This window comes from Microcaecilia unicolor, chromosome 5 (assembly GCF_901765095.1).
Source record: "Microcaecilia unicolor chromosome 5, aMicUni1.1, whole genome shotgun sequence".
Lineage (NCBI taxonomy): Eukaryota > Metazoa > Chordata > Amphibia > Gymnophiona > Siphonopidae > Microcaecilia > Microcaecilia unicolor.
Window position 1 is genome coordinate 349,807,967 of NC_044035.1, and position 26,997 is coordinate 349,834,963.

The window sequence follows — 26,997 nt, forward strand, 5'->3', positions numbered from 1 at the left end:
TGGAGCCATGGGCGGAGCTTATAGCCATAATTGTCTGACAACACAGAAAAAAAATAAGTAAAAATAAAATAGTCACAATTAATACCTTTTATTAAATATAGATATTAGATATGTATCAAATGTCAAAGAATAATGTGGTTGCTCAAAGCATATTCTAAGCACAATCGCTCAACTGCAAAACACTATGCACAAATTTGTGCAAAAACACACTCAGAACCTTACTGTACCATAACACTGGGCAGACCCTACACCAATATACCACCCATACGGAAAATGCAGACCATCAACAATATGAAACAAGGTATCATAATATCACAATTCTCATGTAGAGCCACAAAACACCCTTTTAGGGTGGAAAGTGTTCACAATTAGCTCCTTTTATGAATGAAAATATGTAGATCCTTCAAGAGGTAGTGTGTCATGATTTAGGCTCTAAAACCCTTTCTGATGGTTTGGTGCCACCTCAGTAAGGTCAATACACAATCTCTCCACTGCAAAACACTATACACAAACAGTATCTCAATGTGCTCTTCAGGAATTTTTTCTCCAGCTTCTGAGAGCAGGGAGCTGGCAATACTCATAGTTCAATACTCTGGGATCTCTGGGAGTCCTCTTATTCTGATATTGCAGCGCCTGGACCTATTTTCTAGGTCTTCAATTTTCAGGGACAGATCAGTATTTATAGTCATCAAGTCTTCAATGCATTTATCCACAGTACTGAGAGTCTCCGAATGCTCCTCCAGGATGTGCTCTGACTCTTCAATTCTTTTACCTAGCTCACCAATGTCTCTCCGCAAGTCAGACCCCAGAGTCACCAAATCTTCATGTACCGCCTTGATATCAGCTTTAATCTCCAGCAGCCATTCTCTGCGCTCTCCTGCCAGTGAGGCCTCTCCCGGTATTGGCCTTCCAACATTTGCTGCTGTAACAGATTTGTCCACGCGGTGCGCATCCGCCATCTTACCCTAATCTTCCGTCGGGACTGCAGCTCTACTGAGTAGGAAAAGCGGGTTAAATTGATGCTTTTTGCTTTGGACACCGTCGGGATAGAGGCTGCAAAAACTGAACGACCCTTCACCACACTAGAGTGGATTTTAAGGCTAAATGACCGTGGTTTTCCTCGAGTCACGGGTGGCGCCGGCATTGAAAGCAGCAGCAGGCTCATCTCGGCTCCAGCCTTCCCTCGCATGGTTCCGCCCTCGTGAAAACAGGAAATATGTCAGAAGAGGGCGGAGCCATGCGAGGGAAGGCTGGAGCCGAGATGAGCCTGCTGCTGCTTTCAATGCCGGCGCCACCCGCAACTCGAGGAAAAATACAATATTTAAAGGTAGGGTGGGGGCAGGAACAAAACGAGGGCTATCGGGGAGCTAAGGGCAGACGGGAGAGATGATAGACGACCTGGCTGGGGAGCGGAGAAGCCTGAAGTTCGCGGGGTGGAGGCAGCAGGGGAAAACGTCACGGTTGGGCTGGGGAGGCTTAGCCTCCCCAAGCCTCTTATACAGGGTGCCTATCAGCTTCCTCTCATTTACCGCACAGGAATCGCTAGCATGGCTTTGTAAAAGAGGCTTTACACCACACTAAACTCCAACTTTTATATGCAAATTTCTCTTTATTATAAATACTTATGCCTTATATCAGCTATTAACTTTAAACATTAAACCACTCATTCATCAACTTTCAACCACCACTCACCCTATATACTAGTTATCTAAAATGTCTTTAGACTGCAACGACCTAATTTGAGTCTTGATTTTCAGAAATTAATTGCACGCATTCCCACGCTGTCGGGTAATGCGACACTGCGTGAATGTCAATTTAGAATCACGTATAGAGCATACATGACCAAGGGTCAGGTATTCCGATTTGGAGGTGTCCAAGATCCGACCTGTATGAAATGTGGACTGGGAGAGAGTACATGGTTTCACTCGCTATGGGAATGCCCAAAAATAAAACGTTATTGGGGGGATATAATTAAGTATTTGGAATCAGTGTTACAGGGAGGTGTTCTTTCTTCCCCAGAGGGATTCCTGCTTGATAGATATGAAGTCTTTGGGCAGTATAAGGGGGGGACTCGGCAGTTCATTCGCAAGGCGGGAATTATAGGGAAAAAACTTATTATGGAGGCGTGGATGCAGGAGGAGCCGCCAGACTATTGGCACTGGAGGAACCGCTTACATGAGCTGATGATGCAGGAACGTAGGCTAGTGGGATGCTCCCCTAGAAGACGGAAGGCGTTCTTGAAGATCTGGGAGCAATATATTCAAACTCTGTCAGCCAAGGCTCGCAGTTTTGTTTTGAATCGCCTTTGAAGTTTTTTTTTTTTTTTTTTTTTCTTTTTCTCACTTTAGCTTCATTAGTTATTGGTGGTTTGGGGGGAGGGGGAGGGAGGGAAGGGTGGGAAGATAAGGTATGGGGCCTGTAGGATAAATATCTGTTAAGGAAGCTTGTCTCAATGGGAGGGGGCGGGATGATTGGGTAAGCGGTAGCGTTATGTGTTCAAAGGTGTCTTAAAGGGGGAATGGGGTTGGAATTCATCACTGTTTATAAGTCAGTCTAATAGTGTTATACTCCATGTTGTACTACAGAATGGATGAATGTTTATTAAGGGAGGGAGGGGGGGGGATGGCATGGGGAGAAAATCAAAAATAATTTGACGTCGGAAGGAACACCGACAGATGCCTGTTGCATTAGTTCTGTTATTGATGTATTATTAATGAATGAAAGATGATGAAAGCTGTTTATTCTGTGTGTTAAATTAATAAACAGATTTAAACATAAAATGTCTTTAGAAATGTAAATATCAAACCGTTATACATGAAAAAAAAAATCCTGCTTCATAACATTGATGAGACAGACAGTTCATAGTACTCAATCATGTCCACTGCTGTAATATGCCGTAAAACCGTCAACGACGTCCACAGTGTGGCCTTTTATTAGTCAATTTTCAGCAGCTGATTACATTGCTCCTCATTGGCACATAGGAACTATTGCACACCAAAATTATCCTCACTGCTGTTTACAAACCTCCACCTTATCCTGTGGCTTTCATTGTATAGGTTTCACAAGTATTGGGTGAATGGGCAAACCCACCGCAGGGTAGTTACAAACAACTCGATTCCCCAATGCTGGACCACATTAAATTTTTCTCACTCTTAAATGCTGGAACGCATTTTGCTTCCTTCCCTTCTTCAGGGAGAACCACCCGCACATTTTAAATATTATACACGACTGCTTGCCTGAATGGTGCTCATACCGGCAAAAGGGCTAAGATTGCTCCACAGGAAATACCCTAAGGGCCCTGTTTACTGAGGCACGCTAATGTTTTTAGCGTGTGCTAAAAATCAGCATGTACTAATGCTAGAGACACCCATAGGAATATATGGATGTCTTTAGCATTAAACGCATGCATATTTTCAGCCTGCACTAAAAATGCTAGCACATCTTAGTAAACAGGGCCCTAAATGGACTATAAGCCCCTAATGCAGTCCATTGGTTTTCTTATATTTTGTTCTTGTGATGACCTGTACTGTTCCAAAATTAAAAACTCTTATCTCTATCTGGTCGGTAATAAAAGGAGCTTATTGTGAACACTATCCACCCTAAAAGGTTATTTTGTGGCTGTACATGAGGAATTGTGATAGTGAATAAATAAGTGTATGTTTGTGTCCCTAGTCATGCATCCAGAGTTTATATAATCCTTTCAAGAAAGTCAATCATTTAACTTATTAGTGGAACGTAACCACAGAGGCACTGTATGGTTGCATTTTCAATATGGTAATACTAGGGCCCAGCTAAGGAACAGGTTATTTTGAGTTATTCACTGGACCAAATTTGCTTTCTATGTGCCATCACCATCCAGCTGGATAGGCAGTGTCTTAAAAGGTGGAGGATAAAGGATTATTTTGTAATATTTGAGATTAGCATATATACCTAACTGGGCATTTTAAAAGTTTGTCCTTTTAATGATGCCGCACAAGTTAAGAAATCATAAACGTATAGATAGTTATTCAAATATTATCGCATCCATACACACATTGCAAAAGTAAACAACAACTTCTACAGAGTACATCCAAAAGTCAAATTTTTTCTCATTTCCATCTTCCAAAATTTCAGACAGCAGATGTACAGATCACCAGGACCCAAACCAGTCCAGAACTAGTAAAGTCAGCAACAACACAGTTTATACCTAACTATTCAACCACCCTCAGGATCACCTGTGAGTTGAAAAAGCAAAGCCATGTGCATGCAAGGACTGGATAAACAAATTAAAACAGTAGACAGCATGAAGGTAGTTGTGTCCTCATTATTTAATATCTGTCTTTTAAATGGTAGTGGGAGGGGAAAGAGAAATGGGACTTGATGTACTGCCTTTCTGAGGTTTTTGCAACTACATGCAAAGTGGTTTACATATATTCAGATCAGGTACTTATTGTGTACCAGGGGCAATGGAGGGTTAAGTGGCTTGCTGCAGTGGGAATTGAAGTCAGTTCCCAAGGAGGATCAAAGTAGTCCACTGCACTAACCACTAGGCTACTCCTCAAGTGCATTCTTACGGTATAGCACTGCAATCCACAAAACAAAAGGAGCAACTTCCCACATGCCATCTTTTCTTTTTTTTTTTAATCTAGGCACAGGAAAAAAAACCAACAAGATTTTAAATGCTCCCAGGTTTAAATGTAATTCATGTTTGATGCGAGATCAAATAAAAATGCTACCAGCAGTAAAAAAAAAAACAAAAAACGACAACATGGATGCTGCAGCCCATACCGTTCGTTTGCTATGTTTCGAGTTTCACTCTCATGGATCTTCCTCCACCCCCATCCCCTTATCTGTTGGTGTTCCCCAGGGATCGGTCCTTGGACCCCTTCTCTTCTCAATCTACACCTCTTCCCTGGGCTCCCTGATCTCATCTCATGGTTTCCAGTATCATCTCTATGCTGATGACACCCAACTGTATCTCTCCACACCAGACATCACCGCGGAGACCCAGGCAAAGGTATCGGCCTGCTTATCCGACATTGCTGCCTGGATGTCCAACCGCCACCTGAAACTGAACATGTCCAAGACCGAGCTTATCGTCTTTCCACCAAAACCCACTTCTCCTCTTCCTCCACTTTCTATCTCAGTTGATAACACCCTCATCCTCCCCGTCTCATCTGCCCGCAACCTCGGAGTCATCTTTGACTCCTCTCTTTCCTTCTCTGCGCATATCCAGCAGATAGCCAAGACCTGTCGCTTCTTCCTCTTTAACATCAGCAAAATTCGCCCTTTCCTCTCTGAACACACCACCCGAACTCTCGTCCACGCTCTCATTACCTCTCGCCTGGACTACTGCAACTTACTCCTCACCGGCCTCCCACTTAGCCATCTATCCCCCCTTCAGTCTGTTCAGAACTCTGCTGCACGTCTCATATTCCGCCAGAACCGATATACTCATATCACCCCTCTCCTCAGGTCACTTCACTGGCTTCCGATCAGATACCGCATTCAATTCAAGCTTCTCCTTCTTACCTACAAATGCACTCAGTCTGCTGCCCCTCACTACCTCTCTACCCTCATCTCCCCTTACGTTCCCGCCCGTAACCTCCGTTCACAGGATAAATCCCTCCTCTCAGTACCCTTCTCCACCACCGCCAACTCCAGGCTCCGCTCATTCTGCCTCGCCTCACCCTATGCTTGGAACAACCTTCCTGAACCCTTACGCCAAGCCCCCTCCCTGCCCGTCTTCAAGTCTTTGCTTAAAGCCCACCTCTTCAATGCTGCGTTCGGCACCTAACCCTTACCGTTCAGTGAATCCAGACTGCCCCAATTTGACTGCCCCGATCGGACCGACCGTTCACTTGTCTATTAGATTGTAAGCTCTTTGAGCAGGGACTGTCTCTCTTTGTTAAATTGTACAGCGCTGCGTAACCCTAGTAGCGCTCTAGAAATGTTAAGTAGTAGTAGTAGTAGTAGAGTATACTTGAATGACAGCTGCGCCAGGGAGCGGAAAAAAAGAGAACAACCTAAGTGGCTTCAACGTTTTGACGTCACCCCGCGCCCTTCCTTCAACCTTCTCAGTATTAAACAAGGCGTCTGTGACGTCAGAAAAGAGAACAACCTTGGACGGAGCGCGCGCGGCGGCGGCGACTTCCGGCTGGCGCGTTGCATCTTGGGACAGCCGGAGTAGTGTCCGGGAGGGACTGAGTTACTGGAAGGACGTGTCCTGAGAGAGAGTCAGGTCCGGGGGAGAAGCACCGGGAGACAGATACTGAGAACCAGGCCCTGGATGAGGGGGGGAGGGGCGAGTGACCCACACAGACCCGGGCCCGTCGGAGTCCCAAGGCCGGGGGAGAGAGACAGGCAAAGACTAGGCCTGAGAGAGAGACCCAGGCCCAGGCCGTGTAGAAGCAGCGAGCTCTGGGTCTCATCGCTGTTCCTTTTGCTTCCTGGGTTTGTGCAGAGGGATATCTTGAGTCAGCGGCAGGACCTCCTGATATACATAGGAGCCGACTCTGTGGGTGTTTGAGCACCCCCCAATATTGAGAAAATTCCTTGTATGTGTCCAAGGAAGGGGTTATTTCCACTGGGCTTAGCACCCCCCCATAATTTTGAAAAGTTGGCTCCTATGCTGATATATATGGGTGGTTGGGCACAGGCACTGACCTAAATTAGCCTGCGCACTGGACATTATACAGCAGGGTATAAGTGCGAGAGCGCTTTTTTCGAAAGAAACTTTCCGATTTCAGCCCTGCTGAAGGAGTCCCGAGGGTTGTAGGTGACCGTAGCATCCTCGCCGGTGCAGAATGACGGTCATGAAGCTGACCACTCAGGCGTACTGTAAGATGCTGCTGCATGGTGCTAAGTATCCCCACTGCACTGTCAATGGCGTTCTGGTGGCCGAAAAACAGAAACGAAAAGAGGGTCACCAGGTGTTGTTCGTGGACTGTATTCCGCTCTTCCATGGTACTATAGCATTGGCACCTATGTTGGAGGTGGCTTTAACTCTGGTAAGATATTTTGAATAAGTTTCATTTTTAAGGCTGGAGTGCTGCATAGAGACCACCCTTAAAACAACAAGTAAAAATTGTGTACCCCTGTGAGATCTACACAAATGTAACCAGCATGGAGTAGAGAGACCTTTTTTCATGCACTGTCATTTTTCTGGTGGACTAACAGATTCTTAAGTGTGCTGTTGCAGCCAGAAAGCAATAAACCTTTCAATGATCATATTCAAACATTCAGGATACTGAAGTGTAAAATTTCAAATTTAGTTCATTCTGCTGGTTGTAGGTCACAGAATGACAGACTGGCTGTATAAGTAAGGCATCCTTGCTATCCTTCATGCACGTACACCTAAATACCTAAAGCTTAAAAAAGTAAAATTGATACTTGAAAGCTTGACTGTAATTTACAAGGTCTCCAAGTCTAGAGGATGGTTCAGCAGGCTAGGATGCTCTTCCCTTTGAACCTAGCCCCCAGTATTGTGTTATGGTTTTTCTAGAGCTGTTTTTGAAGATTGAAGCTAGATTTTACCCTGTCTGCCCTAATGTCAGTTTACAGGATGATATCTGTGACCTACCCAAAACCAAGAACTGCATTTCTAAATCATCAGTATCAGCTTATTTCCTGATTAGGAAAAGATGACTGGTTGAATAGGATATGGAAGTCTACTGCAGTGGAAGAGCAGGCCGCTTGTTGCATCAAAGATTCTGGAAATATATTTCCTTGTGGTTTGACCTTTTCATCTGTAGATAGTGATATGGTTAGTGTATTAGTCCACTTAAACACTTAGAAATAAAGGTTACATTATGGTTTTGAAAACAAGCTTGATCTTTAATAAACCATATATAGCAAAAGGTATGATACTTTTCACCAATAAAACAAAATCCACTTTGCTAATCTTGCCACCAAGAGGAACAATAGTTTCTAAACCAAATTTTTACAAAAAAAAAAATATATATATATATATAAAAGGCAACCCCAACGTTCTGAAGCCTCCACGGAAGTTGAGGCGCCCGAGATATCCGGTGTGCCCTGGAGTGTCTGCACCGCCCTCGCGTCAACGTCATGACGTCGAGGGTGGAGCTATGACACTCGAGGGCCGAAACGGAAACGCCACAGGCATGGCCACGGAGGCGCAGCAAAAAAAAAAAACAACCCTCCCCACACACAGCCCCCAACAAGGCAAGTAGCTCGGAGGGACGGAGGAAGGGAGCCCCTTGCTAGCGCCCGTTTCATTGCGCTCAGAAACGGGCATTTTTTCCTAGTATTTATATAAATGGAGGAAAGGGATCTCGGAAAGGCAAGACATTTGGGGCCCTTTTACTAAGCTGCAAAAATAAATGGACTCAGCACTTTCCTACACAGCCATCAAAAAGGGCTTTTTTTTTTCTATTTGTTTTGTTTATGGTCCTGCTCTAATGTTAACATTAATGCAAAGCCCTTAAAAAAATTACTTTGGGAGTACTTACTTCCTCCTCTTTAGGAGGTTCTAAGGGCTCCTGCATTATGGATGCACTAACGAGTTAGTGTGGTGTTAATGTCAGCGCTCTAGCTGATGAGTTCATCCACACTCGTTCTCTGTTCCCGATATGACCCCCTCCAAAAAGAAATAGCCCATGCGGATGGCAAAACTAACACAAAACTTTAGCACATCCTGCGTTAGGCACACATTAGCACCTAAAGCAGCTTGGTTACTCTTTTAATCATCAGTCCTAAAAAAAAAAAAAAAAATCTCCTCCATTGCTTTTAATTTTTTAAATTATATTTCGTTTTTCTTAAACTTGCAAAAATAAGAATATAAATTCAGTGTGATTTACCTGAACTGAAAGTGGGCCCAAACATCCAAACCCAACGAAGACCTTGTTTCACAATCTGCCACTTTAGGGGCAAAATCTTCAGCCTTTCTTGGTAGGTATTTTTTTGCAAAAATATGTTTTTGAAATCAAGCTGCCAATCAACCTCCAAGTTATAGGGCCCTTTTACTAAGGCTCAGTAGGCCTAACATGGGCCTACTTGCGCTAAAAAGGCATGCGCTGAGGCATCCCACGTTAATTTTCTGCTTGGCATGTGCAAATCTTGCACTGGAAAATATTTTTTATTTTCCAGCGTGGGAGACGTGCCTGTGCTAATTGGGTAGCACAGGCACATTACTGCATGATATCTGATTAGCACAGGAGGGGAAGGGAAATGGAAGTTGATATACCGCCTTTTTGAGGTTTTTGCAACTACATTCAAAGCAGTTTACATATATTCAGGTACTTATTTTGTACCAGGGGCAATGGAGGGTTAAGTGACTTGCCCAGAGTCACAGGGAGCTGCAGTGGGAATCGAACTCAGTTCCCCAGGATCAAAGTCCACTGCACTAACCACTAGGCTACTCCTCCACTTATCCTACATAGGTGGCGATAAGAGCTCCCGCAGTGATGGCTACACGCTAATGGGGAAATGAGCGCATGACCATTAATAAAAAAATATGACGAGGTTGTCATTTTGCTGCCACATTAAAAGTGGCCACAGCACGTAGAAAACCCACGTGCTGAAAGCAGGGCTGGCTACTTTTTTAGCACGGCTTGGTAAAAGGCCCCTTAAATGATCAATAGTGTCCTTGGCTCATTTTGGCCAAATCTAATAGCTCTTCAGTGCTACCGTCAAATTTATTAGTTTAATGATTTTGTGGAAAGCTGCAGTAATGATGGATGCACCCCCTTCCTAAGGTCAGAATAGAATAAGCAGAAGGTGATAATACAACCATAAGCGACTCATATAAAGCATGCCAGTGATCAACTGTCGTGAAAAAGTGTGTGTGGGGAGGCATGATAAGTGATCAGAAATGTGGCAGGCAGTAGAAAGTTATGGTTCATAATGCTTTATAGAGCCAAGATCTTGTAATCCTTTCTTGCAGAGATCTGAAACAAGGCTTTCTCATCCATGAGTTGTTTGTTTTCAGTTAAAACCGCTGAGCTGAGGTGATGACAGCGGTTAGCGTATCTGAGTTTAAAAGGGGTTTGGACAAATTCCTGGAGGAAAAGTCCGTAGTCTGCTATTGAGACAGACGTGGGAAGCTACTGCTTGCCTTGGGATTTGTAGTATGGAGTGTTGCCACGATTTGAGTTTCTGCCAGGTACTTGTGACCTGGCTTGGTCACTGTTTGGAAAACAGGATACTGGGCTAGATGGACCACTGGTCTGACCCAGTATGGCTACTCTTATGTTCTAATTCTCTCCCTGATTTGGTATGTTTACAAGGGGACTACTTGGCCTGAATTTTGTTTGGGAGTGGGGGGGCGGGGGAGGTGGATAGAGAGAAATCTGGATTTTTCACAAGCGTGTGCTACGATTGGGGTTTTATTGTGGGTTTGCTCATTTTGTGACTTGTGCTATTTTTCGTTTTGTTTTTTTGTTGTTGCCATGTTGTATACCTGTTTGTTGATATTCAGAAGTTCTAATGTGGTCAGTGGCTGTGTTTTAAAATGGGGTGTGGTTGGTGGTCGGCCATGGACGGTGTTCGAATCTGTTCAGCAGCAAAATTTAATATATGGGGGCAGTTCTATAACTGGTCACCATAAGTTAGGCATCTAGGTGCAGTGTGTGAGACATGATGTGTCTTAGCAGTAGAGAGGGAGAGAAGATGACCTCGAGTTACAGGCTGAGGGGACCGGGAGGATGACAGTCATCCACAGAAAGAGAGAAAAGGGTGTGTTGTTTATATTTATTTAAAACTTGATATACAGCCTTTACATCACAATAGGTTAAAGCGGTTTACAATCTAAAATGCCTTCATAAGGCAAAATAGCTAACACGGTTAAGCAGGGTACCAAGACATTTAAATGAAAGAAATATGCACCAAGTTGGGATTGTAAAACAGCAGCAAAGGAGTGAACTGAGATAGGGAAATGAGGCTTGATATACCGCCTTTCTGAGGTTTTTGCAACTACATTCAAAGCGGTTTACATATATTCAGGTACTTATTTTGTACCAGGGGCAATGGAGGGTTAAGTGACTTGCCCAGAGTCACAAGGAGCTGCAGTGGGAATCAAACCCAGTTCCCCAGAATCAGAGTCCACCGCACTAACCACTAGGCTACTCCTCCGCTAGCAACATTCCATGTAGAAGCCTGCCCTTGCAGATCAGCAATGCGGCCGCGCAGGCTTCTGTTTCTGTGAGTCTGATGTCAGATTCACAGAAACAGGAGCCTGAGCGGCCGCATTGCTGATCTGCAAGGGCAGGCTTTTACATGGAATGTTGCTAGTGGAATAGCAACATTCCATGTAGGCGCTATACAAATGTTAATAATAATAATCTCAAATAGGGAAAGGGAAATGGGACTTGATATACCACTTTTCTGAGGTTTTTGCAACTACATTCAAAGCGGTTTACATATATTCAGGTACTTATTTTGTACCAGGGGTATTAGGGGGGAGAAAAACTAAAAATGTCCCAAGACAAACTTTCCAAGTAACACTTTCATTTGAATTATATTGATTTTAGGTTCTCGCTATTCCCTTCCGTTTTCATTACCTTTGGTGGCATTCTACATGTTAAAGTGCAGACTGTTCATTTCTAATGGCCTACTTGCTTGGTGGCAGCATGCATGACCTTAATAATTTAGATTGTCCCTTGTTTCTCTCAGAACAGCCTTGTAAGCTTCCTTCCATGACTCCTGAGGTTCCATATTCTTACACTGCCATGTTAGCAATATAGATCCAGTAATTATGAAGTGATTTAACAAAATTTTGTGCTATAGAGCAGAAGGGAGGAAGCAGCAGGCCAATGGAAAGGTGAGCTGAGGCCAGCAGGGTTTGGTTTAGGTCACCACTACTTTGAAAAAAAAAAAAAATCCAAGCTTCCTTGTCACCCACCAGACTAATGGATTATGTCCATCCACCAGCAGCAGGAGACAGAGGAAATAGTTCCAAGTCACACACCCCTTAAGGTATTGTGCAGCCTGGAATGCGCAGTATTTTCTCTGTCTCCTAGCAGATGGTGGACAGGTTGTTTATTTATTTGTTACATTTGTACCCCACATTTTCCGACCTCTTTGCAGGTTCAATGTGGATTGTGTAGCTCATGGCCTGGTTCTCCAGGTGGCAGTTGAGCAGGGGGTAGTTTCTGCTTCCTGCATGCTTCTGGATAGACATGGATGATAGCCAGTGTTCCTGAGTCCCTCATCCTGCAGCCGAGATGACACCCAGTGGTTCTGTCTCTCCCCCCCCCCCCCCCCCCCCCCAATCCAGCTCCTCTTCTCCCCGTGGGGAGTTTTTAGAGAGGGTGAAGAGGCTGAAGCTTTCATGTTCATAGACTTCTCGTTCCCTGGACAGCAAGTACACCACTTATAGAACAAACACCAGTGCCTTCTGTCAGTTGGCCCCTCTCTCCTTTGGAAGAGCGGGTTCTATGCTGGTCAGTGGTTTCTTTGATGGGCCTGGATTTCCCGCTGTTTAAGATTTTTTTTTTAAACCATAAGAATGCCACGCAGCTGGAATCCCCAGGGCCGGTTCCATTTGTTTCGCGGAGAAGCTCGCTGTCAGTGTGGGTTTCGGGCAGTTCCTCACCTTACCTCCAGTTCCTGCATTTTTTCATCTGGTGTGAGTTTGAGGCAGTTAGTCGCATTGCCTCCGGTTCTCATGTTTTTTTTTCATCTGGTGCGGCCTGCTCGGCTCCTGGCCATTGTTTTTCTTTTGGGTTTGAATGGCAGCGCTTCCTTTTGTTTCTGGTTACCGACAGTTGTTAAGCGGCACGGGTTCCACACTCTCAGCTCCCAGTGCGGCTGATCTGATTCTCTGCTGCCAGCAGGCTCCGTGTCCCTGTTCCTCCCTGCTGCTTCTGGGCAACTTGGGTCCAGCTTCGGGGGCCATATTTTTGGCTCTTCTGAGTTGGGGTGGCGCCGCATCTTCTGACGGTGCTTCCTTCTCATGGCACTCTGCTCTTTTCACTCCTTGTCGAGCTTGCTTTTGATGGAGGTTAGTTGCAGGCATTCTGCTCTCCTGTAGCCTCTCAGCCTCATCTTGCAGCATTTTGCAAGTTCTCTCCCTGCCCTTCAAGTTCTGATGGTGATGACAGTTGCCTTCCTTTTTTGTATGGATGATTGCTTGTCTTTTCACATTGTATCGAGCTGGGAGCCGTATTCTCCTGCCCACTTGCTTTTCTAGTGCATGCTATCGCTATTAGCTATCTGCATAATTTCATGGATCATGTGGAGGTGTGCACAGTGTGTAATTCTGGCTGGACATGCCTGTCAATACCTGTGGCCCTCTTTGTGCTCACCCTTCTGTCACAGGAATAGCCTTGCGGTTAGAGCACTGGCCTTCACATCGAGGGGGCCTGGTGCAATCTCTCTGCACCTGTCTGGTTTCGGACACTCCCATTACTCTATGGGTCAGTGATTGTATTCTCTTGATTCCTGGCCCTTCTGCTTCTCCACTGCCAGTATGCATTTTTACACTCCGTTAAAATAATTCCAATCTCTTCCAGTGTGCCTGGGCATCAGGGGCTGGAGCCTCAGTCTCTACAGTGCAGAATTTCTCTCTATGTGGTCTGGGCAATGTTTCCTAGGCCCCTGGGAATTTCCATCTCTTCTTATGAGGGCTGCTCACTTTGGAGCGGAGGGGCAAGGTTCTGTTCATGCTGGGGCAGCCTAGCTCTCTGTCTGTCTGGAGTGTAGCCCAATCTCTGCATGCTGGGCACATCTGTACCGCTGCCTGGGGGTACTGCTCCTTCTTTGCAGGTCTCCCTACTTCATTCGGGTGCCTGCTTTTTGGGTGTTATTTCCCTTTCTTTGGCGTGGTTGATTCTCAGTAGGTGAAACAGTTCTCCAACTCTGCCTCCTGGGTGGTAATTTCTTTTCTGTGGGTAGTCCCCTTCCTTGCACTGGGAGGGTGACAGCATCTCTGCATGCCGCTCCATCTAAGCATTGGAGAGTCGTCCTTCCTCTGTGGTGTGCTGCGGTGCCGTGCGGCTTCTCTCGGCATATTGGGCATGGCTTCATCTAGGCATGTCAACCGTGGCTTCATCTTTGCAGATTGACCGTGTCTCCATCTGTGGTTGCTGATTGCGACTTCCTTCCTGCTTGCCGAACATAGCTACACCCCCATCTTTGCTTGTTGAGTGCGGCTCTGATTGCATTTTGAGTGCAGTTCCATCTTTTCAGGTTGAGCACGGCTCCATTTCTTCATGTTGAGTGTGACTCCGTCTCGACATGCTGAGCATTGCTTCAGTTTTGCATGTTGAGTGTACCTCCATTTCTGCAGGTTGGGTGTAGCTCCATCTCTTGCGTGGTGGACGTGGCTCCATTGCCGCAGGTTGGTGCTCCAATTCTACTCTACCTGTAGGATGCTCCCCCATCCCTGTTTGTTGGGAGTGGCTCCTTTGCTGCTTAAGGAGGTGTCTCCGGCTCTGCCTTAACTCGCAACTACTTTTCAGCTTGTGGAGCTCCCTCCATCTCTGCGTTTGGGGTGCAACCTATCGCTGCAGGTTGTTCTTGTTTTCATCTCGGTGTATGGAATCTGTTGCGGATATGCATGTCGAGCGTGCCGGCTTCTCCTGGTATTGTCATCAGCTCCATTTTGGAGGATACGCTCTTCGTAGGGTCTGTCACTACATCACTATCTTCTTTTCTTCTGTGGCCTCGTTCGACATTCTGGAGTGCCTGAAGTAGGTTATTATCTAGAGCTCCAATTTGATTTCCTCTGTCTTTCCCTAAGGATGCACCTTCCAGTCTGCTCCGGTATCCAAGTATGAGGTCTGCTGGATGTGGATCTTTCTCTGGGCTTGTCCTGTGGAGTGTGGCCATGGCCTCGCTTGAGGGTTCCTTCATGAACTGGTCTTTCCATGCCTTGGAGGGGGGGATATGCTCCTTGTTATCTGGGAGGCAGCTGCTCTGTGATTTCTTCAGATGTTTCCCAAGTGGATATTCTGTTTCTGCATTTCACTAGGTTCGTCCTGGTGAGGGGGCATCTCTGTTATGAGCTCATCTAGAAGTAACAAGATCTTGGATTCTCTACAGCGGTGGCTCCCGCAGTCCATTTTTGCCACTCTCATATACTGTGATCCTCATCACTACTGCGGGTAGGAGCTCCATGTCAGTGTGACCTCGCAGGCACATGTGACCCAGTGGAGCTGCACGTGACCTTTTCTCTACTCGCGACGAGGGTTACTGTATATGAGAGCGGCAAAAATGGACTGTGGGAGCCAATGCTGTAGAGAATCCAAGATCCAGATGAGCTCACAACAGAGATGCCCCAGTCTACATCCCTGCCATTTCTAAATAATTGCCCCAACAGATAATCTTTTAAGACTGTATCAGAGGTTTTCTAGGAATTCATTCAGTCCAGGGCAAATCCTGTTCAGATATATGATAACAACAAATGTTGGTTTGAAATGTAATTTGTGTGAACCAAACGTTCAGATCACAGAGGGTGTGTTGATGGCCTGTTACCTAAAATGACCCCCTCAGAATAAGCTGTTCCTTTTAGTTAGCACTATTTGAAAGTGCTATATCAAGATACAACATAATCAGCTCAGGACTTTATATTATATTTGTGTTTGTGGTGCCAGGATGTGGTTTACTCACAGATCTGTGTGTGTGTTTATGTTTGTCTTAAGAATGATTCACACTCATACATTCTAGACCGCATTAAAATAAAGCATACAGAGGAATTTCTTTATATATACTTTCCATGCATTGAAGGTGGGGTTTTCTGCAAAGGAATCTGCCTGAAATCGTTGGAAAAATGAACAGTTTACATAGATCTGTAAATACACACTGTCATCACATAAGAGCAGCCATACTGGGTCAGACCAGTGGTCCATCTAGCCCAGTATCATGTTTCCAACAGTGGCCAATCCAGACCACAAGTACCTGGCAGAAACCCAGTCAGTATTTGTATTTAACAAAGTGATCAACTCGGCGTCATATCCCTCTGCTGTTTTGTTTTTTAATTACATAAGAAATTAGAATAGCCACACTGGCTCAGACCAATGGTCCATCAAGCCCAGTATCCTGTTTCCAACAGTGGCTAAGCCAGAGTTACAAGATTCAATGCTACCAATCCCAGGGCAAAGTCTCATTAGCAGACTATGGACTTTTCCTCCAGGAACTTCTCCAAACCTTGTCTTAACCCAGGTACACATAGTAAGGGGGTAATTGTATAAAGCTGCGTGCCAGTATTGGCACTCGATTGGAACACGCAAAGCACCCATTCTGGAACAGGATCTTGGCACCAAGATTCTGTTATAGTACAAGCCACCATTGGAGCGCCAAAAATGTATTGTGTCATTAGTTACACCTGCCATAGACATGGTGCAACTGTAGGCAGATCAGTGCAGTGAGGGTGCAAGTAGTTTACAGGATCCTGTAAGGTACGCACGTCAGTTGGCACCCCCACCCATGCTATGCCCATTGGCATTACCCCCTAGCACTTACGCACCAAACCAGTTACACACATCTTTATAGAATGGCACTTAGGTCCTATTTAAGCACACAACTGTGGAACTCATTACCAAAAGCCGTGAAAACAATGTATGACCACCAAAACTTCCGGAAATTACTAAAAGCTAACCTGTTTAAAAAGGCATATCCTGCCGACCAAACTTAAATGCCTGAACTCATAAGTACATAAGTATTGCCATTCTGGGAAAGACCAAAGGTCCATCGAGCCCAGCATCCTGTTTCCAACAGTGGCCAATCCAGGTCACAAATACCCAGCAAGATCCCAAAAATGTACAAAATGTTTTATACTGCTTATCCCAGAAATAGTGGATTTTCCACCGAGTCCATTTAATAACGGTCTATGGACTTTTCCTTTAGAAAGCCGTCCAAACCTTTTTAAAACTCCGCTGAGCTAACCGCCTTTACCACATTCTCTGGCAACGAATTCCAGAGTTTAATTACACGTTGAGTGAAGAAACTTTTTCTCCGATTCGTTTTAAATTTACTACATTGTAGCTTCATCTCATGCCCCCTAGTCCTAGTATTTTTGGAGAGCGTGAACAGACGCTTCACATCTACCCGTTCAACTCCACTCATTATTTTATAGACCTCTATCATATCACTCTGCAACACAACGAAACCAAAGCACGTAATAGCATAACATAACTCTTCCGCTCTACGATTCCCAACGTGTCTTCCACATGAACCTTATTTTATCACAACGTCACTTTGTGTTTGTTCATACCGAAGTCGGCGAACGCCTCTCCGGTACTATGTAAGCCTCTTTGAGCCTGCAAATAGGTGGGAAAAGGTGGGATGCAAATGTAACAAATAAATAAGTGTGCTAACAACCAGTGGTGCTCGTAAGTGGGGTGTACGCAGCAATCTCCAGAATCGCCTCCTGTATTCTAAAATAACATGGAAATGTTCCCAGTCTGTGCGCACCATTGTTTTCCGAGTGGTGAGTAGCCTACAGCGGTGGCTGAGGTTTGTTGTGCGCTTTTTCCCCCGAGGACAGCTTCTGGCAGAAATACTTACTACTACTACTACTACTACTTAGCATTTCTATAGCGCTGCCAGGGTTACGCAGCGCTGTACAAGTTCAACATGGGGAAGGACAGTCCCTGCCCAAGAGAGCTTACAATCTAAAGGTTACAAACTATGTAGTCAGTGCAGGCAGCATGAATGGGGAAGGTGGTTAGGCGCCAAAAGCAAGGGAGAAGAGATGGGCTTTGAGTAAGGACTTGAAAATGGGCAGGGAGGGCGCATGGCGTATGGGCTCGGGAAGTCTGTTCCAGGCATAAGGTGATGCGAGGCAGAAGGGGCGGAGTCTGGAGTTAGCGGTGGTGGAGAAGGGTACAGATAGGAGTGATTTGTTCTGAGAGCGGAGGTTACGGGTGGGAACATACGGGGAGAGGAGGGTAGAGAGGTAATGGGGGGCTGCAGATTGAGTGCATTTGAAGGTCAATAGGAGAAGCTTGAACTGAATACGGTAGCGGATCGGGAGCCAGTGAAGCGACTTGAGGAGAGGGGTGATATGAGAGTATCGGTTCACGCGGTAGATAAGACGTGCGGCGGAATTTTGGACAGCTTGAAAGGGGGATAGATGGCTAAGCGGGAGGCCAGCGAGAAGAAGGTTGCAATAGTCAAGACGAGAGGTAACGAGCGAGTGGACGAGGGTTCGGGTGGTCTGTTCAGAGAGGAATGGGCGAATACTTCCACTTGTATTCTTGCTCCAGTAACTTCTGTCATTCACAACATGCATATGCCACATTTTGCTGATTTTGCCAGCCCTGACAATTACTGTAATTCTGTTTGTTTTTCAGATTGATTCCTGGTGCAAAGAGAACAGCTATGTGATAGCAGGATATTACCAAGCCAATGAACGTGTGAAGGATGCCAGGTGTGCTGGCTGATACCTCAGGACAGATGTTTGCTGCAGTGTCTTATGCTGTTATTAACACTCTGCATGTTGTTTGTGAATGGTGATTTGCTTGGACAGCTGTGAAATAAATGCATGAACTTTTTAAATCCCTGTTCCCATTCTTTGAGGTTTCACCTGTTTTAATATCAGCTCCTTCGTCTTGAATACTTAATTGTCTCGCTGAGATTTCACAGTCAGATCCAAAGGTTTCATTATTTTTCTTTCTGACAGCTGCTTCCTGCACCTTAAGATTCGGTCAAAAAATCGTTTTGAAATTTTTCGTTTGAATGCTGCTGTGAATCCAGTATTCATGCTCCCAGCCACAGGAGTGATGGAGCGAGCAAGCCAGTCTAGTTACTGCTGTATATCACTGTATAGCAGCTCTCACCCCCTTGCCAAAGGTTGAATTTGTAGCCATCCTTTCACTTTCTCCCTTAACACTGCCCTTATCTTGCTGAGGACTTTAAATTCAGCGTCCTGTAATCTGCAGCAGAATTGCTTCCACCTTAACCTTCGGCTTGCTCCTGTCCTTCTTGAATCCCCTAACTCCTTCCTCTGAGTTTCTGTCTTGCTGGCCTATCTTACATTGGTTGCAATTAATGTCATTTCTTCTACAGTCCAAACCAGGTTGCCGAGAAAGTAGCTTCCAGGATTGCAGAGGGATTTAATGATGCTGTACTCATAATGGTATCTATTTATTTTGAAATTTGTGTGTGCATGTGATGTGAAAATTACCATTGAGTTCAGTCCTTTCTTAACGTGATTCAGTGAAAACTGTAAGGTCCCTATAAATGGTGAGACTGAGACAGAAGGAAATTGTCTACCCAAGTCTGCTCTGTCCCTACTACTACTACTTATCATTTCTAAAGCGCTACTAGACGTATGCAGCGCTGTACACTTGAACATGAAGAGACAGTCCCTGCTCGACAGAGCTTACAATCTAATTAGGACAGACAAACGGGACAAATAAGGGATAAGGACAAAGAGTAGCAAGATTCCGGAATCCCAAAGAGTAGCAAAGATTCCGGAATCCCAAAGACTACTACTACTATTACTTATCATTTCTATAGCACTACTAGACGTACGCAGCACTGTACACTTGAACATGAAGAGACAGTCCCTGCTCGACAGAGCTTACAATCTAATTAGGACAAACAAGAGATAAGGGAATATTAAAGTGGATGAAATGTTGTTTCATTGTTACACTCCCCACACAGAGGCCATACACTGAGCTGCACTCTGTGGCATAACACACAGTTCCCTAGCATCCTTCCAGTGGTACCATGACCCAGCTACAATCAGTGTATTCTCTCTCGAGTATATTTAAGAACATAAATAGCTATACTGGGTCAGACCAGTGGTCCATCTAGTCCAGTATCCTGCTTCCAACAGTGGCCAGATCAGGTCTCAAGTACATGAGAGAATCCCAAAGAATGAGAGTAAAGAAATGGTTCTCCCATAGAGATAATGAACAAAAAAAAAAAGAAGGTAAAAATGAAAAAATAAAAATAGAACAAGGCAGACCCTGGCAAATGAATAAATGCTGAAATCCAATACTAACCTAAATGTATATAACAAAAGGGACACAATGGAATCAGATAGGTATAAAACAATCTCTTATAGCACACAGATATTCCAGATCAAAGGTTAATGCAATTCATTAATCACTTGCTGTAGTCTTATTATGAAAAATTTTATTTAACATCACAAAAAAATGTCTTCACAAAATGAAAAAGAATGAAAACAAACAGTGACCACTGAGCTTGAAAGGGCTTTTCGCAGTACAGTGTTAGCAACTTGAGCAGAGTGAAACACCCAACGCTCACATCAAACAGTCGCTGGCGTTTCGGTCCGTGACCTATGTCTGGGGTAAATGACCGTAGTCGCTAAAATGTTCTACACCATTCAAGGTTTGAGAATTATTCAAACAGCCGTCCTCTTCAAAGTTATAGAAAGTTTTAGCAACTACCGTCATTTACCCCGGACGCAGGTTCACGGACCGAAATGCCAGCGACTGTTTGATGTGGGCATCGGGTACTCATGTTCCTAGCACTGTAGTGTGAAGAGTCCTTTCAAGCTAAGTGATCGCTGTTTTTTGTTTTTTCATTTTATGAAGGGATTTGGTGAAGACATATTTTTTGTGATGTTAAATAACATTTTTCATAACTTTGGACACTATGGCAAGTGATTAATGAATTCCATGCATGGAACGGACTCCCTGAACCCATACGCCAGGCCCCCTCCCTGCCCATCTTCAAATCATTGCTCAAAGCCCACCTCTTCAATGTCGCTTTCGGCACCTAACCATTGTACCTCTATTCAGGAAATCTAGACTGCCCCAACTTGACATTTCGTTCTTTAGATTGTAAGCTCCTTTGAGCAGGGACTGTCCTTCTTTGTTAATTTGTACAGCGCTGTGTAACCCTAGTAGCACTCTAGAAATGTTAAGTAGTAGTAGTAATTGCATTAAGCTTTGATCTGGAATCTGTGTGCTATAAGAGATATTATAGCTTGCTTTATACCTATCTGATTCCGTTGTGTCCCTTTTGTTATATACCTTACCTTATTGTATACGCTAAGGATAGTACTGGTTTTCTACATTTATTCATATGCCAGGGTCTGCCTTGTTTTGTGTTTTATTTTTCTTTCATTTTTACCTCCCCTCTTTTTAGTCAGAATCCCAAAGAGTAGCAAGATTCCGGAATCATAAGAACATAAGCGTTGCCATACTGGGATCAAACCGAAGGTCCGTGAAGCCCAGTGTCCTGTTTCCAACAGTGTCCAATCCAGGTTACAAGTACCTGGCAAGATCCCAAAACAGCACAATACATTTTATGCTGCTTATCCTAGAAATAAGTAGCGGATTTTCCCCAAGTCCATCTTAATAATGGCTTTTGGACTTTTCTTTTAGGAAGTTATCCAAACCTTGTTTTAAACCTCGCTAAGCTAACTGCTTTTACCACATTCTCTGGCAGTGAATTCCAGAGTTTAATTATACATTGAGTGAAAAAATATTTTTTCCAATTTTGTTTTAAATGTACTACTTAGTAGCTTCATTGCATGCCCCCAAACAGTTGCAAGATTCCATGCTATCAGGGATAGGTGGTGGCTTCCCCCATGTCTATGTCAATAGCGGAGACAGTGGCCCACCCCTGGCTTTCTAGCTTTTTATATTGGCTTCTGGCCCAGTCTAAATATATGCACTGCTTGTTCGATTACAGTACTTCTTAACAGAAGTTGTACAAGTTTGTGCCTGTAACAAACTTTCTCCTTGACTCGAGTGCTCAGCAGAACATTCTGCTACTGCCAAGAAGGATCAGCTTGCAAATCAGATCTCATGCCTAAAGGATACTATCCTGGACATGGAAGACTTGATTTTGCATATGATGCCCAAATAGGAATTGGGATGGCTGAGTAAGGACATTTTACGCACGGCTCATTGAATGTGAAGCCTTTAGAAAATTAGATATAAAGAGGCTGGAAAATACATGTGCGAGTGCCATCTTGGTAGGAAATGCATTGAGACAACAGTGGCATCACTCAGGCTTTGGAATGTGTAAGTGCTGGTTTTTACAGCCTGGGGGTGTCAGTGTCAGATCTTGCATAGGTGCCAGATTTTAAAATCCAGGGCATCCAGGAAGAGGTAGTTCAGCAGCCATAGAAGAAAAATTGTGGTGGTTTATATTTCACAGTGGTAAGCACAATTACCTCCTCAATCACTTGTTCAAATACCAAGTCTACAGGCGCACCTTCCCAGAGCTGGTGTAAATGACATCTGTTTTTTTAATTGTTGCAAATCAGAAATACACACATGCTTTTCCAGTCCTCACACAACATGCTACCTTAAAAACTGTGCATGCTCCTGATCTCCACGTGGAAATGGCAGCTTTCTTTCTAAACATCAGTCATTTACATGTGCAAGTGCTACACACTAGCCCACATGATTTGGAAACATTGCAGTGCTGTGGAGACACAATTTCAGAAGGTCTTCCCATACTTGACAGACTGAACTACTTACGCAGCCACATACACATGGGTTTCTGACTATGTGGCTTATTGTTGGAAAAGGTTGGACATCCCTGATATAAGCTGACAGGCCTTGTGATGTTATTAGATGTCTGTGTATATCATTCTTACAACATTTCTACCAAACCTAGTGTAACGTTGGTTCCTTGGGGAATAATTAGAATGCTTTAGTTTTCAGACTTGGGATAAAGGCATAGGAGGGGGAAAAGTTGGGAATTTTGCCATTGACGATGCAGTGAGATTCGAAGAATGGCTGAATGGATTATACTGTTACTTGTTTTTTTTTTTTTTTTGCATGTTGCTTTGGCAGAACTCTGATAATGTTTATTGCTGTTGCATGTTAGGTGGACAACAATAAGTTTACAATGGATTGTCTACATCCCATCATTCATCTGTATGAACATCATGACAACAGGTGGAGAATCAGGGACCTGCACAAGTGAGTATCTCACATGAGAGTTTAACAACCTCAGATCTGTGATATGTTAACTGGCTTTTAATACAATTCCTGGAAGCTGCGTAGTTAAAGCCACAGAAACCTCATGAGACTGGTTCTCACTTTGTGTTGCTATGTACCACCTGTTCAGTATGTGCTGAGCACCCCCAGTATTCACCAAGCGCCTTCATTGCATCCAGGGAGGGGTAATTTTGTGTTGTGTTTAGCACCCCTTGAGGCATATTTTCAAAGCACTTTGGGAGGCTAAGTTCCATAGGTTTCTATGGAACTTTGGGAGGCTAAGTGCTTTGAAAATGAGCCTGATAGTCATTTGGGAAAAGTTATTACCTGTGCCTCTATAGTTTGCCAGATTTTATCATTCTCCGAGGACAAGCAGGCTCTAATATTAATACGTGTGGTCATCGAAGACTCTCAGCGGCTTCAAACGCTGTACTCGCTGCAACCGGACCATCTCGAGTACCGACCCCTGCGTGTAGTGCTTCCAGTGTCTTGGGCCTGATCATCTTCCGGCTGGTTGTAAGCTATGTGTAAATTGATGAAGAAAAGGACCCAGGTGGCTCGAGAGGCTCAGCGTGAGAAACTTTGTCCGAGTACAGCGTTTGAAGCCGCTGAGAGTCTTCGATGACCACATGTAAGAATATTGAGCCTGCTGTCCTCGGAGAATACCTGCTTACAGGTATGTATCTTCATTTTTCCAGAGGGTGTCATTTGTCTGATTGGTTTACATAGCTGTTTCTGGCAAATATTTTCTAAAGCTAGAGCTGACAAGTAGCCATGGACAAATTGGCTTCCTATAAATCAGTAGAGGTCATGGATTTCATATAACCAAAGTGGTTTACATTTATGTTTAAATCTTTTTTATTAATGAAAGAACATATACATTCGTAGTGACATTCCACAAAGCTCATATACCATATTTTTACCTCCTATCCCTAACTTATCCCCTAACTCCTCCCCTTTCCCCTTCTACTTCCCTCTAACCCTCCCCCCTTCCCCCCAAAATTGAACAGGCCACAAATACATCAAAAACATAGTATTACATATTCAATATCTGACTTCTAGATTCAGAGGGCATTGTATTCAGGAATGGGCTCCATCTGTCCATAAAAAGTTCAAACTCTTGGTGAGGCTTCTCTCCAGCCTGTAATCTTTCCATCCTCATTAAGGTTATCATCAGTGGTTTACATTTATTATACGCAGGTACTTTTTCTGTCCCTAGTGGACTTAGAATCAGCTACACGAGCAGTGGAGGATTTAGGCTCCCTTTCACTTAGGCTCTCTGACGTTTAGCGAGCCTTAGTAAAAGGGGGGCCTAAGTGACTTGTCCAGGGTCACAGGGGAGCCATAGTGGGAATAAACCCATTTCCCCCCAGTTCTCAGCCCACTGCACTGACCATTAGGCTACTCCTCCACCCTAGCACTGATGTGTTCAAGGTGAAACTTGGAAGACTGCGTCATGGGAGGGTCTATCTGTTCTGACCCTGCGCAGACCCAACTAACAAGAAAACAGCAAAAAGCCAACTGTACAGTGGAGAAGACAGAGATACTGTCCCAGATAACCTTTTGTTATTTTATTTTATTTTATTTTATTTATTGATAACACAGTTTATAGACCACTCTATCCTATATTCTAGGCGGTTTACAAAAATAATAGAATAAAATTAACCAAAACACTGTCTTCCATACTTTATAATGTATGGGATCGGTGGGGGGATGTAATCTGCAGCCATTTCATTTCTGGATGCCTTCTGTTACAGTGATTTCTGTGAAGACTGGCTGGAAGCTCAAAGGATCGCTATATCGCTGCTCGACAGTAGGTCCTATGAATCCCTTGTGGATTTTGATAACCACCTGGATGATATACGGAACGATTGGACAAACCCAGAGATAAACAAAGCCATCCTGGATTTATGTTGAGATTTCGGCTGCAGACTGACTTTACGGGCACAAGAGAACGGAAATAGCATCTCCTCCTCACCTTTCTGTGGGAAGCAGCCAAACGTCAGAAACCAGCACAGACTGTGACAGCAGGGAAAAATTGTGTAGAAATGATGAATTTAATTTTTATTATTTTTTTTTTTTTTACTGGGAATCTTTTATAAGACCACAAACGTTGATTGTCTGTCCCACTGGGTTCGCTACCAGTTGCAGTGAATGTAGCAGTAACCTGATTCAGAAATGTTTATTGAACTATATATATAAAAAGAAAAAAGTTTAATTTTGAATAACATCTTGTAATCTATAAGGAAAATATTTTTTTTCTTAGATTTAGGATAATGTTTTCCCAGGAATCTAAATGAAACCTTGGTGTTGGTGCAAACACTATCCGATGGTTATTTGTCCTTTATTTATTGCTGGTTAAGACTGCCACTGTGAATATTATTATTTATTTATTATTTATTGCATTTGTATCCCACATTTTCCCACCTATTTGCAGGCTCAATGTGGCTTACTTAGTTTTGTTATGACATTGTCATTCCAGAATATCAGATACAATTAGTAGTGTGCAGAGATTGAGTAAGGGAAGATAGAGGAAGTGATTAGGCGGGTGATTGTAGAGGTGAATTTTCATAGCTGGGTGGGTTGGTAAAGTGGGTCAGTTGAAGCTATTGGTTCTCTTTGTAGGCCTTGTTGAAGAAGTGTGTCTTCAGGGATTTGCGAAAATTGTTTGTTTCGACAATTGATTTCAGGTCTGTGGGTAATGCATTCCATATCTGCGTGCTCATGTAAGAGAAGGTAGTGGTTGTATTTTAGTCCTTTACAGCTGGGGAAGTGCAAATTGAGAAATTTGCGGGATGTTCTTGTGGCGTTTCTGGGAGGTAGGTCCACGAGGTTTAGCGTGTAGATAGGGGCGTCTGCGTGAATGATTTTGTGTACAATCGTGCATATCTTGAACGCAATGCGTTCCTTAAGTGGGAGCCAGTGCAGTTTCTCCCTTAGGGGTTTTGCATACATCATACATCTGTAAGTACTGAGCTCTACTCTGTAAACAGAAAAAAACTAGGCTTAGCCCCCCCCCCCCCTCCGCCCGCTCATAGAGCTTGAAAGGAGTGTTCCTCATAGCTCTGCTCCCTAGTCCCGCTTCTCCTGCTGGTTTTAATCTGTCTCGGTTTTTGTTGTAATGTTTTTGAATTCTCAGGCTCGGCACGTCAGTAACTTTTCTTATTTGTTTCTGTAAATATTTTCTCCTCTCCTCTCAGCCACTGACACTGAATTCGTACAGGGAGTGTGATTTGTCTCTTCCCCTGTGTTGTCTCTGCATTTCTTCTCTGTCAACCCTACTTTTCATTTTATTGAATTTCTGAACTGCTTTTAAAATCTCAATGCACTATGCAACACTACCATAATACAAGTGATGACCGATCAACAACAGACACACAAACACAGCAATACTAAAAGAAAGAAGAGAATATAATCGCGTGTTCAGCCTGTATAGCTTAAATGTTTGTGCTCATAAAGTAAGAGGGAGAGAGCCTTACGTTACTTTCACCACACCTAACTTGTCCAAAGTTTGGCCAAAAAGAATTGCAAGTCTGCTTCTGTTTTTAACTCTCTCCATTCACATAGTTGGAGCTATCACAGAGACTGCTCACAATGTGGAATCTTGTGTCAGCCCAGAAGGACCTGGAAGCACATGGACAATGGACAGAATAAGGTCATTTGTGCATGTAACCTAATACATTAATTCAGTGGTGTTCCTTGGTCGGCTGCCACCGGGGGCTGATCGCCACTGTGCACCCCCCCCCCCCCCTTGCACCTCACTTCAAAACACCCCTCCCCCTGGGTGCATTGCTCTTACCTCCTGGGAGCAGCTGTCAGCTCCACCGTTTCCTTGCTCCCGCTGCCCTGGAACAGGAAGTAACAGAAGGAGCAGGGAACTGGCGGAGCTGACAGCTGCATGGTTGCTCCCTGCAGCGTGCACCTGGGTTGGACCGCCCCGGCCTCAGTACGCCGCTGCATTAGTTGTGTGTCAGGCAGTTACTCACATAGGTTTTATTTTATTTATTGCATTTGTACCCCACATTATCCCACCTTTTTGCAGGCTCAATGTGGCTTATAGCATTAATAGCATTTATGCACCCACCTGCCTACAGTTAGATGCATAACTGTAGACTTCTAGTAATTCTGTAACAGTTCCATGCACAGTTGCTGTTATAATTCACGTTTAGCGCTCCTCATT

General features: G+C 44.2%; 1 protein-coding gene across 1 annotated transcript; it reads left to right on the plus strand.

The window, feature by feature from the left end:
* Positions 1-6,146: 6,146 nt before the first annotated feature.
* On the plus strand, positions 6,147-25,153 carry EMC8 (ER membrane protein complex subunit 8). The gene is made up of 5 exons (XM_030204547.1): positions 6,147-6,989; positions 18,237-18,313; positions 18,952-19,021; positions 22,705-22,799; positions 24,575-25,153. The coding sequence occupies exons 1-5, from the start codon at positions 6,786-6,788 to the stop codon at positions 24,732-24,734; spliced, it is 606 nt and encodes a 201-aa protein (XP_030060407.1). The 5' UTR covers positions 6,147-6,785; the 3' UTR covers positions 24,735-25,153.
* The last annotated feature ends 1,844 nt before the right edge of the window (positions 25,154-26,997 follow it).

Bases quoted from the DNA above. Each gene is read 5' to 3' on its own strand.
- EMC8 (XM_030204547.1), top strand. From the start codon at position 6,786: ATGACGGTCATGAAGCTGACCACTCAGGCGTACTGTAAGATGCTGCTG. The intron at 19,022-22,704 runs GTATCTATTTAT...GTTGCATGTTAG, and splicing joins ATGATGCTGTACTCATAATG to GTGGACAACAATAAGTTTAC. The intron at 22,800-24,574 runs GTGAGTATCTCA...CTTCTGTTACAG, and splicing joins AGAATCAGGGACCTGCACAA to TGATTTCTGTGAAGACTGGC.